At 43.5% G+C, this 16838-nt stretch overlaps 1 protein-coding gene across 3 annotated transcripts in view; it reads right to left on the bottom strand.

The window, feature by feature from the left end:
• The window catches only part of SEC63 (SEC63 homolog, protein translocation regulator), a 99408-nt gene extending 83180 nt beyond the window's left edge, over positions 1-16228 (bottom strand). For 2 of the 3 annotated variants that reach the window (XM_066373534.1, XM_066373535.1), the window contains exon 1: positions 15952-16228. In XM_066373534.1, the coding sequence (XP_066229631.1) occupies positions 15952-16075 (124 nt within the window). In that variant the 5' untranslated portion in view covers positions 16076-16228. The remainder of the gene's footprint in view (positions 1-15951) is intronic. The other variant, XM_066373536.1, reaches the window with a different exon arrangement.
• Between the last annotated feature and the right edge of the window lie 610 nt (positions 16229-16838).

The following is a 16838-nucleotide window of genomic DNA, read 5'->3' as shown; positions in this document are numbered from 1 at the left end:
TCATATGTGCCTTGACAAGGGGGCTCCAGCCCAGCCAGTGACCTCTTGCTCAAGCCAGAGACATTGGGCTCAAACCAGCAATCCCATGCTCAAGCTAGTGAGCCCATGCTCAAGCCAGATGAGCCTGCACTCAAACTGGAAACCTCAGGGTTTCAAACCATGGGTCCTCAGTATCCCAGACTGACGCTCTATCCACTGCGCCACCACCTGGTCAGGCAAGAAATGTAACTTTTTGAAAAAGTTTCATTAATACTTTCAAACAATTTAAAAAAATCTGAGTACTTAAGTTCCTAATAAAATTGATCCAGAAAGACTATGTAACCAGCAAAAACAGTAAGAGCTAATAGCCCCATTATGTGCCACATACTGCTCTAACATTTTACACACACACACACACACACACACACATATATATTTGTGTGTGTGTGTGTGTGTGTGTGTGTGTGTGTGTGTGTGGCAGAGACAGAGTCAGAAAGAAGGACAGATAGGGACAGACAGACAGGAAGGGAGAGAGATGAGAAACATCAATTCTTCGTTGCGGCTCCTTAGTTGTTCATTGATTGATTTCTCATATTTGCCTTGACTGGGGGGCTAAAGCAGACCAAGTGACCCCTTGCTCGAGCCAGCAACCTTGGGCTCAAGCTGGTGAGCCCTGCTCAAACCAAATGAGCCTGCGCTCAAGCTGGTGTCCTCAGGGTCTCGAACTTGGGTCCTCCACATCCCAGTCCAACGCTCTGCCATCGCCTGGGCAGGTTACATATATCTATTTCTATGAAAGAGATAACTATTGTCTCTATTTTACAGATGAGTACACTAAAACACATAGAAGTTAATTAACTTGCCTAAGATCAAACAGTATTAAAAAAGATCAAAAAGTGTCTGACCGGGTGGTGGCGCAGTGGATAGAGCATCGGACTGGGATGCGGAAGACCCAGGTTCGAGACCCCGAGGTCACCAGCTTGAGCGAGGGCTCGTCTGGTTTGAGCCAAAGCTCACCAGCTTGAGCCCAAGGTTGCTGGCTCGAGCAAGGGGTTATTCGGTCTGCTGGAGGCCCGCGGTCAAGGCACATATGAGAAAGCAATCAATGAACAACTAAGGTGCCACAAATGCACAATGAAAAACTAATGATTGATGCTTCTCATCTCTCCATTCCTGTCTGTCTGTCCCTGTCTATCCTTCTGACTTTCTGTCTCTGTTTAAAATAATTAATTAATTAAAAATAAAAAAGATCACCTGACCTGTGGTGGTACAGTGGATAAAGTGTCAACCTGGAAACGCTGAGGTTGCCGGTTCAAAACCCTGGGCTTGCCTGGTCAAGGCACATATGGGAGTTGATGCTTTCTGCTCCTCCCCCCTTCTCTCTCTCTCTCTCTCTCCCCTATCTATAATGAATAAATAAAATCTTTAAAAAAATAAAATAAAAAAGATCAAGGAGTAAGGTCAATATAAAGAAGATGTAATACATATACACAATGGACTATTGCTCAGCCACAAAAAAGAATTAAATCTTGGCTTTGCAACAAGATGGGTGGACCTGGAGGTTATTATGCTAAGTAAAATAAGAGAAAGATAAACACTGTCTGATTTCACTTATATGGGAAATCTAAAAAACAATATATGATGAATGAACAAATAAAATAGAAACAAACTCATGATACAGAGAACAAATTAGTGGTCACCAGAGAGGAGCAAGATTGGCAGGATGGAGGATAAAGGTGAAGGGAATAAAGAGGACAAAATGCCAGTTCTAAACAGTTGCAGCAATGTAAAGTATACCATAGGAAATATATCCATAACATTGTAATAACTATGTATAGTGTCACATGGGTACTAGACTTATAGTGGTGATCACTTCATAAGGTATATAAATGTCTAATCACTATGTTGTACACCTGAAACTAATATATATCATCTATAATTGAAAAAATAAATTTAAAAACTAAAAATTGTAAAAATTTACATAGAGTAAAAAAACAAAGCTTGAAAAACAAGTAATGATATATTTTATCTCAATTCAAAGATCTATAATCCTTAACTATGGGACGAATAAAAGCATGCTCTGGTTATTTAAAATAATTACGAGCAGCCTGACCAGGCGGTGGCGCAGTGGATAGAGCATCAGACTGGGATGCGGAAGGATCCAGGTTCGAGACCCCGAGGTCACCAGCTTGAGCGTGGGCTCACCTGGTGTGAGCAAAAAGCTCACCAGCTTGGACCCAAGGTCGCCGACTCGAGCAAGGGGTTACTCAGTCTGCTGAAGGCCCACTGTCAAGGCACATATGAGAAAGCAATCAATGAACAACTAAGGTGTTGCAACGAAAAACTGATGATTGATGCTTCTCATCTCTTTCTGTTCCTGTCTGTCTGTCCCTGTCTATCCCTCTCTCTGACTCTCGCTCTGTCTCTGAAATAAATAAATAAAAATTAAAAAAAATCTATATAAAAAAATAATTACGAGCAGTTATTTTCTCTTGTCATATATCACTGTAAGCCTACACTATTAAAGTTTTTATAAACAAAAATATTTGGCTTCACTACAAGAACTTTACAGCATTATTCTACAGTGAGTGCTTCTTAGCTTTGTGAAACAAAAAAGGTTAAAAAATATAGAGAGTTTGAAGTTTTTTTGTTTTTAGCAAAAAGATACATCAAAATAATTATACCAAAAATGACTGAGGGGCTGGGGGCAGGGGACTGAATGAAAGGTGAAGAGATGAGGCCAAAAAACTTTTATATATAACACATAGATACAACCAACAGGGTGACAATAACCAGAGAGAAAGGATAGGGTGGGGGTGGAGGTAGGTGGAGGACGGCAAAGAGGTGGGGGTTAGGGGGGGAATGGGGATGACGGGAAGAGACTGCTTGGGGCAGAAGATGCACAATGTGGTAAGTAGACAGTGTTATACTGAATTGTATACTTGAAACCTGTATGGTTTGGTGAATCAGGTCAACCCAAAAAATAAATAAAAAAAATAAATCAAAAGGGGGAGGATTCAAGATGGCCATGGAGTAAGCAGACGCACCAACTCCCACTTCCCAGAACCAAGATGGATTACAACTTAAATCTCAGAATACTCATCATGAAAGACAAACTTTGGGCTAAACTAAGAGGCTTCTACAGCCAAGGACCACCAAAGAACCCACACTGAGTCTGGTAGGAAAAGTGGAGGCACGAAAAGGCTGCCCCGCTCCCAGGAGCGGGGAGCAGCGCCGGGGAGGAACTTTCGCAAAGGGGAGGGCTATTCAGCGAGTTGTAGGTCCTTATCTTCAAAACCAGAATCCCAACCTAGAGCCCTGGAGCCGGGAAGGGGCTACAGACTATATTTGGCAGAGAAAAAAAGCCTAGACACGGTTTGCGAAGGAGGCAGGACTCTCAGACCCAGGCTCCGTAGTAAAGGAACTGCACGGAGAGCTTCACTCACAGCCACTTCCCTAGAGCTCCAGGAGGACACCCTAACCCCTGGGCTGAGTCATTCCCCAAATTTAAAGTGAAACAGCATCACCAGCAAAGGAAAGAAACTACCCCATCCACCAGAGGCTCCCCTTCCCTAGCTACAACAAAGGCACTTAGAGCCAGGCAGCATGTTAGGTACACAAATAGGGAGTGCAGAGGTCTAAGCTACACCACCTCCCGCACTGCTGAGTGCTCGCGGGGGCAGGCAGGCCGGAGGCAGCAAAGCGGGGCTGCAGAGGTTCAAGCGAGCATGTGCAAGCCCGCCTGCAGAGCTGGGAACCACCGTTGCCACTGAGGAAGCCTGGGCTCACACACAGCTCTGCTTGCTAGATGGCCCACCCTTGGTGGGCGCAGAGACCCAAGAGTCAGCAGAGGGGGAAGGCACAGGTGAGCACCAGCCCGCCAGTGAGGGCGGAAGTCGCGCCAGCTGCTGCAAGGATCCGGCCGGCCCACAAACCTGCGCGCAAACCTGCCCGGGGTGGGGCACGCCCTCGGCAGTGATCAGAGCCCGGGCGGAGGCCCGAGCGTCCACTGAGGGGGAGCGCGAGGGCTCCCGCCAGCCAGCTGCTGCAGGGACGGGGAGGGGGAGGGGGAGGGGGAGGGGGGTGTGCTCAAACCTGCCCAAGGCAGTGGGTGCCCTTGGCGGTGATCGGAACCCAGGCAGAGGCCCGAGTATCAGCTGAGGGGGAACACGTGGGCACAGGCGAGCCCGCCAGTGACGGCAGAGGTCGGGCTGGCTGCTGGAGGGATCCCCACTCGGGGTGCAGGCATGCCCTCAGCAGCAGCTAAAGCACAGGTGACCTCACCCGTGATAAGAAAGGGCACGCGAGGCCCCCCTCCCCAGGCGGCTGCTGAGATCTGAGCTGACCCAGGCAGCTCTGGAAGTGGTCCAAACGGGTGCATGGGCACATGGAAGCCTGACCAGGACAGTGGCAGTCTCAGAGGAAGGCTGGAGCCACCATCTCCTGAGCCCCAAAGCCATGGGCAACAACAGCACCAGTGGCCTGGTAGACAGACCACACAATGGGAGCACAGGGACCACACCCACTGGACCCCCGAGACTGAGTGCTACACTACACCCTACTGAGTGCTGAAAAAGAACAAAAAAAAAACAAAATAAAAGAAGTAAATAAAATGTCTGGATAGAATGACACCTGAGACTAAGGAGTAGCCACATCTAATACCATACCTAATCACTGAATTACAGTACTGAACCCAACAAGTAGCCAGTCATAAAAGACAACAGAAAACAGATTTTAAGGGAACTTGAACTTTTAAAGGAACTTCTCCCAGGCCAAGTGTAGATAAAAGCAAGCCTAGGAGTGCAGCTGATATTTACAATGGCACCTGGACCCAGCAGAGGCAGCCACAAGACCTGGATAACCTGTAGCTCCCAAAAGGTGGATAAGAACCAGTCATTGGCAGTGACCTCCACTGATCTGTGCCAGGTCCGGGTCTGGGAAGTTCAGGGCAACAGACAAAATGGGAAGACAGAGAACTGCAATCCAAATGAATCAATGAGAGAAACCTCCAGAAAATGAACTGAGTGAGGTGGAAATAAGCAAGCTACCAGATGCAAAGTTTAAAATAATGACTATTAGAATGCTGAAAGATCTTAGAACAACAATGGATGGTCACAGTGAGCACATAAATAGAGAACAAGTATCAAAAAGGACACTGATATAATAAAGAAGAACCAGTCATAAATGCCAAATACAATATCAGAAATGAAGACTACACTAGAAGCAATTAAAAGCAGGCTGGATGAAGCAGAGGATTGAATCAGTTGTTTAGAACAGTGGTCCCCAACCATTTTTGGGCCACGGATCAGTTTAATGCCAGAAAATATTTTCACGGACCAGCCTTTAGGGTGGGATGGATAAATGTATCATGTGACCGAGACAAGCGTCAAGAGTGAGTCTTAGACAGATGTAACAGAGGGAATCTGGTCATTTTTAAAAAATAAAACATCATTCAGACTTAAATATAAATAAAACGGAAATAATGTACGTTATTTATTCTTTCTCTGCGGACCGATAGTGGTCCGCAGCCCAGGGGTTGGGGACCACAGGTTTAGAAGACAAGATAAACGAAAACATGGAAGCAGAGAAGCAAAATGAAAAGAGAATAAAAAAATCTGAGGAAACTCTAAGAGAGCTCTGTGATAACCTAAAGAGAAACAACATCCACATCATAGGAGTTCCAGAAGAAGAAGAGAAAGAACAAGGGATAGAGACCTTGTTTAATCAAATCATAGCTGAAAACTTCCCTAAATTGAGGCAGGAAAAAGGCACACAAGTTCAAGAACCACAGAGAACTCCATTAAAGAGAAACCCCAAAGAAATCCATACCAAGACACATCATAATTAAAATACCAAAGCTAAGAGATAAAGAGAAAATATTAAAAGCTGCTAAAGAAAAAAAGGCTATCACCTACAAAGGAACCCCCATAAGGATGATATCAGACTTCTCAACAGAAACACTTTAAGCCAGAAGGGAATGGCAAGAAATATTCAAAGTAAAGCAAAACAAGAGCCTACAACCAAGACTACTTTATCCAGCAAGGCTATTGTTTAAAACTGAAGGAGAAATAAAAAGCTTCCCTGACAAAAAAAACTCAAGGAATACATTACAACCAAACCAATGCTGCAAGAAATGTTAAGGGGCCTGTTATAAACAGAACAGAGGGGGAAAGAATATAGTAAAAGAGGAATATAGCTTTAAAGAATAAAATGGCAATACACAACTACATATCAATAATAACCTTAAATGTATATGGATTAAATAATCCAATCAAAAGACATAGTGTAGCTGTGTGGATAAGAAAACAGGACCCATACATATGCTGTCTACAAGAGACACACCTCAAAACAAAAGATACACATAAACTAAAGGTTAAAGCATGAAAAAAAATATTTCATACAAATGAAAATGAAAAAAAAGCTGGGGTAGCAATACTTATATGAGACAAAATGGACTTTAATAAATCAAAGGCTATAGTAAGAGATAAAGAAGGTCCCTACATAATGATAAAGGCAGTAATCTAACAGGAAGATATAACCATTATAAATATCTATGCACCTAATATAGGAGCACCTAAATATATAAAGCAGATTTTGAAAGATATAAAAGACAAGATGAATTTAGATGCTAAAATCCTCAACAAAATATTAGCAAACCAGATCCAGCAATACATGAAAAAAAATCATACATCATGATCAAGTGGGATTTATTCTGGGGAGGCAAGGCTGGTACAATATTTGTAAATTAATCAATGTGATTCATCACGTAAACAAAAAGAAAAACCACATGATAATTTCAATAGATGCAGAGAAAGCATTTGATAAAATCCAGCACCCATTTATGATCAAAACTCTGAGCAAAGTGGGAATACAGGGAACATACCTCAAAATGATAAAGGCCATCTATGACAAACCCACAGCCAACATCAAAATTAATGGGCAAAAATTAAAAGCAATCCCCTTAAGATTAGGAACAAGGCAGGGGTGTCCCCTTTTACCACTCTTATTCAACAGAGTCCTGGAAGTCCTACCCACAGCAATCAGACAAGAAGAAGAAATAAAAGGCATCCAAATTGGAAAAGAAGAAGTAAAGTATCATTATTTGCAGATGATATGATATTGTATATAGAAAACCCTAAAGTCTCAGTCAAAAAACTACTGGACCTGATAAATGAATTCAGCAAGGTGGCAGGATATAAAATTAATACTCAGAAATCAGAGGCATTTTTATATACCAACAATGAACTGTCAGAAAGAGAAATTAAGGAAACAATCTCCTTCACTATTGCAACAACAAAAAATAAAGTACCTAGGAGTAAATTTAACCAAGGAGGTTAAAGACTTGTACTCGGAAAATTATAAAACATTGATAAAAGAAATCAAGGAAGATACAAACAAGTGGAAGCATATACCATGTTCACGGTTAGGAAGAATAAACATCATTAAAATGTCTATATTACCCAAAGCAATTTATAAATTCAACACAATACCAACTCAAACCCCAATGACATGCTTCAAATATATAGAACACATATTCCAAAAACTTATATGGAACCAAAAAAAGAACATGAATAGCCTCAGAAATATTGAAAAAGAATAAAGTGGGAGGTATCATAGTACTGGCATAAGAACAGGCATATACATCAATGGAACAGAACAGAGAACCCAGAAATAAACCCACACCTTTATGGACAACTGATATTTGACAAAGGAGGTAAGAAAATACAATGGAGTAAAGACAGTCTCTAACAAATGGCGTTGGGAAAATTGGACAGCTACCTGCAAAAAAATGAAACTAGACCACCAACTTACACCATTCACAAAAATAAACTCAAAATGGATAAAAGACTTAAATGTAAGCCATGAAACCATAAGCATCTTAAAAGAAAACATAGGCAGTAAGCTCACCGACATCTCTCGCAGCAATATATTTGCTGATTTATCTCCACGGGCAAGTGAAATAAAAGGATAAACAAATGGGACTATATCAAACTAAAAAGCTTTTGCACAGCTAAAGACAATAAAACAGAATAGAAAGACAAACCACACAACGGGAGAACATATTCGACAATATGTCTGACAAGGGATTAATAACCAAAATTTATAAAGAACTTGTAAAACTCAACACCAGGAAGACAAACAATCCAATCAAAAAATGTGCTAAAGAAATGAACAGACACTTCTCCAAAGAGGACATACAGATGGTCAACAGGCAGATGAAAAAATGTTCAACATCAATAATCATTAGAGAAATGCAAATTAAAACCACAATGAGATACCACCTCACTCCAGTCAGAATGGCGCTCATTAACAAAACAACAAATGATAGGTGCTGGCGAGAATGTGGAGAAAAGGGAACCCGCCTGCACTGCTAGTGAGAATGCAGACTGGTGCAGCCACTGTGGAAAATAGTATGGAGATTCCTCAAAAAATTAAAAATGAAACTGCCTTTTGACCCAGCCATCCCACTTATAGAAATATATCCCAAGAACACCATATCACTGACTCAAAGAAAGAAATGCACCCCCATGTTTACGGCAACACTGTTCACAATAGCCAATATCTGGAAACAGCCGAAGTGTCCATCAGTGGGCAAGTGGATTAAAAAGCTGTGGTACATACACACAATGGAATACTATGGGGCCATGAAAAAGAAGGAAATATTACCTTTTGCAACATGGATGGACCTGGAAACTATTGTTAAGTGAAATAAGCCAGGCAGAGAAAGAAAAATATCATATGACCTCACTCATATGAGGAATCCAAGGAACAATGTTGTCGGAAGCCGATCAACGACTGCTGGTTGACAAAGTCACAGCAGAGAAGATCAACGACTGCTGGTTGACAAAGTCACAGCAGAGAAGATCAACAGCTGCTGAGTGACAAAGTCACAGCAGAGAAAAGGTGCAATGATACTTCCCCCTTTAACTTTTTGAATGAATTTGGCCTTTTCTCCCCCCTTTTCTGGGTGTGTGTGCTATCATTTATGGCACAGGGATAACAGCACCGTGCTTTCCCTGTAGATTCATAGTAATTTCTTTGGAAATGAGACAGAGGGTGTGAGTTCCACAGAAAAGCCTGTAAGCCCCTTCGCCTGGGCTCACAGACATAAGAGGCTGGCTATGATATCCCTCGAAAAGGGTTATGTTTGTAGGAGAATTCCTTCCTATTAATCATGTTAGAGAAAATAGACTTATGAATAGGTAGGAAACAGTAACTATACACAGAAGCACCTTTCAGCCTTCACTTAATTCATTACTTTCCCTCCCTAGCCTTTTCAGGTAGTAGAGAAACTTTCCTTTCTTCTTGCATACCTGACCTGCAGGTGGTGGAAACTCTGAGAAAAATAAAGTTAGAACTTAACTAGTGTATGAATATAGTAGATAAATAAAATTTGACTAGACAATAGAACATTAGGTAAAATAGAGTTATTAATCAGTACTGACCTTTTAGAAGTTTGCGCCAATATTGTTATTGCTGCTCAAGTTATTGTGTAACTATACTTAGAATGACTTACCATCTGATTTATAGCTTATACAAATGAATTAACTGTTGCCTAGAAATATGTAACCATAGTGAAACAAAAATAATTATTAATCAATGTATTCTGAATACCATGTGATTGTAACTTAGTGTGTGTGTATAAAAATAAAGCTAGGCCCTGGCCAGTTGGCTCAGTGGTAGAGCATCAGCCTGGCGTGCAGAAGTCCCGGGTTCGATTCCCGGCCAGGGCACACAGGAGAAGTGTCCATCTGCTTCTCCACCCCTCCCCCTCTCCTTTCTCTCTGTCTCTCTCTTCCCCTCCCGCAGCCAAGGCTCCATTGGAACAAAGTTGGTCCGGGCGCTGAGGATGGCTCTGTGGCCTCTGCCTCAGGAGCTAGAATGGCTCTGGTTGCAACAGAGCGATGCCCCAGATGGGCAGAGCATCGCCCCCTGGGTGGCGTGCTGGGTGGATCCTGGTCAGGCATATGCAGGAGTCTGACTGCCTCCCTGTTTCCAACTTCAGAAAAATACAAAAAATAAAAAAATTTAAAAAAAAATAAAACTGGACTAGCCATTGGCAGAGATGCCTGGCAGTGAATGCTAAAAAAAAAAAAAAAAAAGAATTCGGCTCTCCCACTCGATTTGCGCTGAACCTATCTCTTCCTGTGGGACCCCTGGATTCCCCCCGGGGCTGGACCCCGGCACAATGTGAACTGAGGAATGGAATTAAACCTGAAGGGAAGGGGGGAGGGAGCTGTTGGAAGGGGGATAAGGGAGATGTTGAGGGGAATACATGGGAGGGGGGATCATTCGGGGAGACACTAGAATCTATGTAAACACAATTAATTAATTTTAAAAAACGACCACTATTGCCTGACCAGGCAGTGGCACAGTGGATAGAGTCAGACTGGGATACCGAGGACCCAGGTTTGAGACCCCGAGGTCACCAGCTTGAGTGTGGGCTCATTTGGTTTGAGCAAAGCTCACCAGCTTGGACCCAAGGTCGCTGGCTCGAGCAAGGGGTTACTTGGTCTGCTGAAGGCCCGCAGTCAAGGCGCGTATGAGAAAGCAATCAATGAACAACTAAGGTGTTGCAACGCACAATGAAAAACTAATGATTGATGCTTCTCATCTCTCTCCGTTCCTGTCTGTCCCTATCTATCCCTCTCTCTGACTCTCTGTCTCTGTAAAAAAAACAACAACAAAAAAAACGACCACTATTAAGGAAGTTTTCTTTGCACTCCTCAAACCTAGCTACAATTTACAATCACACAGGATCTTGTAAAAATAGAACCAATATGCCTGACCAGGCAGTGGTGCAGTGGATAGAGCGTCGGACTAGGATGCAGAGGATCCAGGTTCAAGACCCCAAGATGGCCGGCTTGAGCGCGGGTTCATCTGGCTTGAACAAAAGCTCATCAGCTTGGACCCAAGGTCGCTGGCTCAAGCAAGGGGTTACTCGGCCAGCTGAAGGCCCGCAGTCAAGGCACATATGAGAAAGCAATCAATGAACAACTAAGGTGTCATAACGAAAAACTGATGTTTGATGCTTTTCATCTCTCTCCGTTCCTGTTTGTCTGTCCCTGTCTATCCCTCTCTCTGACTCTCTCTCTGTCCCTGTTAAAAAAAAAAAAATAGAAACAATACACAACACTCACTCCAGACCAATTAAATCTGAATATCTGGGGATGGATATAACTAAGGGTTTTTAAAAGCTCCCCAAGTAAGTGTAATATGTAGCCAGGATTGGGAACCACTGTCCTAAGGAAATCTAAATACTCCATGTTATTACTTTACACAGAGCTTTTGTCCTTAATTGGCTGAAAAAAGTATTGTCATCTTATTCAGCCAATTTGCAAATGACCAAGAAAGTAAAATAAATAGGACCCTTCAACTACTAACAGGGCTATTAATTATCATATAAACACACTTAGCCCAAAAAATAAGACAAACATCAAGGCAAAAGGATTCCACTGAGGATGTTTTGGGTATCAAAGTAACTTCAATTAACATGTCAACTATGCCAATGACCAAGCTACTTCTAATTTTCAATCCCTAGATTTTACAATCTGCGAAATGGCACCATGTTTTCTGAGAATTCAAGATGAACTACAATTCAAAATGAACTACACTAAAACAACTGCCAACTATAAAACTGAATGTTCCAAACGTATCTTTTTTTTCTTTTTATTTATTTTTCTTCTTTTTCCAAGTGAGAGGAGAGAAGAGACAGAGACAGACACCTGTATGCGCCTTAACCAGGATCCACATGGCAACCTGCATCTGGGGCAGATGCTCTGTCCATCTGAGGCCATGCTCCCAACCGAGCTATTTTTAGCACCTGAGGCAGAAGTTCTATGGAGCCATCCTAAGTGCAGTGCTAAACCCAATGAGCCATAGCTGCAGGAAAAGAGAGAGAGAAGGGGGAGGAAATAGGGCGCAGAAAAGCAGATGGTCACTTCTTCTGTGTGTCCTGACCGGGAATCAAACCTGGAACATCCATACACCAGGCTTATGCTCTTCCACTTGCCAGGGCAATGTCATCTTTTTTAGAAAAACTAAAAAACAAAGATCACTTAACTTTAAGTATAATTGCTGGCAAAGAAAATATTTTCATGCTTTCATACAGAGGTTATTCCTGAAAAGTAAGACTGCCATAAGAACTATGAAATTCAAACTCATATGCACACATTTTGTATTGCCTACTTATATTTTCACAGGAAAACTACCAGTAAATAAAATAAGGTTCAAAATCAAATATTAAAATATACTATTGTATGGGAGGGGGGAGAGGGAGAGGGAAAGGGGGAGGGGGAGGGGCACAAAGAAAACTAGATAGAAGGTGACAGAGGACAATCTGACTTTGGGTGATGGGTATGCAACATAATTGAACGACAAGATAACCTGGACATGTTATCTTTGAATATATGTATCCTGATTTATTGATGTCATCCCATTAAAAAAATAAAATTATTAAAAGAAAAAATATATATATACTATTGTATTCAAAAATACTACTACAGGTTCACATCCTCTATTCAAAATCCTTGAGGACTGATACACTTCAGGATTTCTCAGATTTTAGAAAGGCAGTAATGTTTCTACTCTAACAAGTCCTAGAGGATCTAAAACAGCTCCAATAAACAAACAAATACTACAATAGCAAAATAGGATAATTTTTTTTTTGTATTTTTCTGAAGTTGGAAACGGGGAGGCAGTCAGACAGACTCCCGCATGCGCCCGACCGGGATCCACTCAGCACGCCCACCAGGGGGCGATGCTCTGCCCATCTTGGGGCGTCGCTCTGCAGCAATCAGAGCCATTCTAGCGCCTGAGGCAGAGGCCACAGAGCCATCCTCAGCGCCCGGACAAACTTTGCTCCAGTGGAGCCTTGGCTGCAGGAGGGGAAGAGAGAGACAGAGAGGAAGGAGAGGGGGAGGGGTGGAGAAGCAGATGGGCGCTTCTCCTGTGTGCCCTGGCTGGGAATCGAACCCAGGACTCCTGCACGCCAGGCCGACGCTCTACCACTGAGCCAATCAGCCAGGGCTGGATAATTTTTTTAGTGCAATGAATAGCGATTATAAGTAGCCTCCTGTCAGTACAAGTCACCAAATTATTTTGCTGCAAACATCTGGGAAAAACTTTTTTTCCCCAGAGCTTTGGGTGAACCTATAATTCAAGATTTCTCTGTGATATTCAAGACACTGTAATTGGACTTTAGAAAAAAAGTCACTATGTCAAAAAAATTCCTTTTAACACCAAAGTAATTCTAATGAAACAACTCTATTATGTTAGACACATGCACACACAAAAAAGTCCAGGTGGTGTCCACCAATATTCATGATGATTAAAATAGCATTTAAGTATCTGCCTTAATTTTCATAATGTAATTTGGGGCCAGACCAAACAAATACATCAACATATGCACATTTACTGACTAAGGCAAGTCTGACGTAGAGAGCCAGATGTGAAGAAGAGGAAGACAAACACATAACTTTCTATCTAGCAATACAAGAGAAGACTTGAAAGCTAAGCAAACCCGGTTCCACCACACAGGAAAGTTACTTCAGCCTCTAAATTCCAGTTTCTTTACATAAGAATAAAAGTGACAATAACAGTACCTACTTCGTTGTATTTTTAAGAGGATTAAATAAAGTAACATGTGAAGTCTATATTGACTTAGAGTTAATATTAATTCCCTGCCACTTTTCCGAAGTCCAACTATATGCTGAAGACTCGAGTTGGAGTATGACCTTCCTATGATATAAGTAAGGTATCAGGCAAATTTCATAATACAGAGAAGCCAGTATTGCACAGTAAGAAGCCATGTTGGCAGATGGAGAACCAGAGGTGACTTAGACTGGTGGTGGCCTTAAAAATTTAAAATAAAATAGCTCTGGCCAGTTGGCTCAGCGGTAGACCATCAGCCTGGCATATGGAAGTTCCCAGTTCGATTCCTGGCCAGGGCACACAGGAGAAGCACCCATCTGCTTCTCCACCCTTTCTCCTCTCCCTTCTCTCTATTTATCTCTTCCCCTCCCACAGCCAAGGCTCCATTGGAGCAAAGCTGGCCTGGGCGCTGAGGACAGCTCCATGGCCTCTGCCTCAGGCACTATAAGGCCCAGATTGCAGCAGAGCAACGCCCCAGAGGGGCAGAGCATCACCCCTGGTGGGATTGCCAGGTGGATCCTGGTTGGGCGGATGCGGGAGTCTGTCTGTCTGTCTGCTTCCCCCCCCCCTTCGCTTCTCACTTCAGAAAAATACACACACAAAAATAATAATAATAAAAAATTTTTTAATTTCGTAATACAAAATACACCATGAAAATATAACTTTCAAATTTCAAAAATTAAGTGTAGATTAAAATGACTAATTTCTGAAATCTTTTTGCAACACATTTGAAACAAACCTACCTACTCTCCCAATGCCCTTTTGATTTCCACACAACCAACTGCACATACAAACAGATGGTAAGTAAAAATAAACTATTATATTGAAAAATACACTTTTTACTTGAAACAAAATTACCAGAATGGCCTAGGTTTCGCAGATAGAGGGAAACCATTACAATATTAAGACTTCATCACTTATACAAAGAACCCAGACAATTTTAAATAAACTTAGGAAGAGAAAGCACAACAGACCAAAATCCAATCTTCATAAAGTATCCACTGAATGAGAAAACTGGTTACTATGGTTGGAATTCTGCAGCTAATGGATATTTCAATTATTGTTAAATGTACAAGATGGAATCCTTTATTATTGTCCCTACATTCAATTTTAATTTAGTTCCATTATATAACTCAAGAATTTTGCAAAGCAATGAATCAGTCTTAAAGCATAAGTTGTGAGCAGAATCAATGCTTCAGTGTTAACAATGCCCCAAAGTACAGTATGTGACCTGGACAGCCTAGACCTTCACCACACCCAACTTAACGGAAGATACTCAATCAAGTTAGCATAGCCATGAAGTCGGAAGATACTTAATCAAGTTAGCATAGCTGTGAAGTAAAAAGGTTTCTCTAAATGTTAACACTAAAAATCTACTAGTTACTGTCAACGCTTCCATAAATAACCTAGTAGGGCCTACAGTTCATCAGCGTTAAGTATACCACCTGCCATATGTCCTAGTTGAGTGCAACAAATGGAATCTAAGCATTACCTAAATATAAAATACCTTGACAAGAATCTATATTATTCTATGTTCTAATCCGATGTTATTTAATATGAAAAGATTTGGAGCTAAAAGAAAATGAACCAACCTCCTCCTAACTACCTACAAGATGAAATACCTACAAGACTTAATCCATCGTACTTGCACTTTTTCTGCCACAAACAGGAAAATGCAAAAGAAAAGGAAACAGAGAAAAGCCTACATTTGCTAGGGGTATAATCACTACAGGTGTGAGTTCACAAACCAAAAAGCAACGGGGGAAAGGGACAAGGGGAGGGGCGGCTGGCGGGCTCAGCTGGAATCCTAAGCATGCCACCCAGTTCAGACGGTACCCAAAACATCTGTAACGACAGCTGCAACAAGGAAACGGGGGTGTGGGAGGAAGAGGACCGTGGCTTAGGGGCTGCACCTCCGGCTTCCTCCTTTGCCAACTCTTCTCTCAATCCCAACTCCCACCCTGCTCCCTCCATAAAGGGGAAAACACACACACACACACACACACACACACACACACACACCAGAGGCAGAGAAGACAAAGAGACAGGAGGAGGCTGAGAGTGTCTAGAACAATGGGGGAAGAGGGTGCTAAGCGAAACTCCCGAGGAGGACAATGAAGGGTGGTGGAGAGGAGCTCCGGGAAGCACCGAGGGAAGCACCGCCGAGCCCGGGCCCCGCCAGCGGCGGACGCCTGGACGCGAGACCCGGCCGCGCGGGCGGCATCACCCGGGCCGCCTGGGCCGGAGCGGCCGGGAGCGGCGTGGCCCAGGGAGGCCGGCAGCGCCTGAGCAAGTCCGCGGGCAGCTGCAAGAACTTACCGGCAGTCTGGTCTCGGGGCCAGAGGTAGTATGTGGCCGGGATCACGATGAGCCCCACGAAGGAGGTGAGGAAGTAAAAGAAGGTGTTCCCGCTGTCATCGTACTGAAACTGCTGCCCCGCCATGGCACACCCTCCTCTGCCTCCCTCTCCTCACCGGCGCCCCGCGACCCCTCTCAGCGCTCTGACTCCCGGCGCCCCGGCCCGGTATGGCGTAGCTCGGACGCCGACGCCGCCTCTCCTCCCCGCCCCCACGCTGCTTTCACGGACACGCCGCCGCCGCCGCCGCTACCGTCACCAGCTCTCGCGAGAAGACAGTCCCCGCCCCGCTCGTTTTTCCCATCCCCACCAGCCTCTCCTTCACACCCTCGCTAAGGGAGACGTGGCGCGCGCAGCCATAGACCTCTACAAGGTCCCGCCTTTGGCCCCGCCCCCGAAGGCGCTGCCCTGCCCCTCAAGCCTCGGAGGATTCCTCTCCTACTCTGAATCCCCTTACCTCCTTTCTTTGCTTCCTTTTCCAGTGTCCTGCTCTAGGTTCAGGGGTTCGGTGTACGGAGTCCCAGCGAAGGCTTCCGCGCCGAGCAGTGGGCGCACACGTTTCACCGGGCTGACACTGGGGTCGCAGCTATTCTGAGCAGAAGTTTTCTCCCTCCTCCTCTCTCCTAGTCCTACTTCACTCTGTCCTGCCTTCCCGCTTATTAATTTTCCTGGTAAATGATGTTTCCTTAGGTTCCGGATCCGCTCCTTCAGCCCCCACATTTTGAACAGGGACAGTCAGAATAGGACAGCACAGGGGAGGTTGGTGGGGGCTTTGTTTGCAAAGTAATGTTTGCTATTAAAAAAGACTGAGGTCTACAATGCGCGCATTTTGCAGATGGACATTCCCTAA

The sequence above is a fragment of the Saccopteryx leptura genome, chromosome 3 (assembly GCF_036850995.1).
Source record: "Saccopteryx leptura isolate mSacLep1 chromosome 3, mSacLep1_pri_phased_curated, whole genome shotgun sequence".
Taxonomy (NCBI): Eukaryota; Metazoa; Chordata; class Mammalia; order Chiroptera; family Emballonuridae; genus Saccopteryx; species Saccopteryx leptura.
This window is presented reverse-complemented; position numbering and strand designations above follow the sequence as displayed.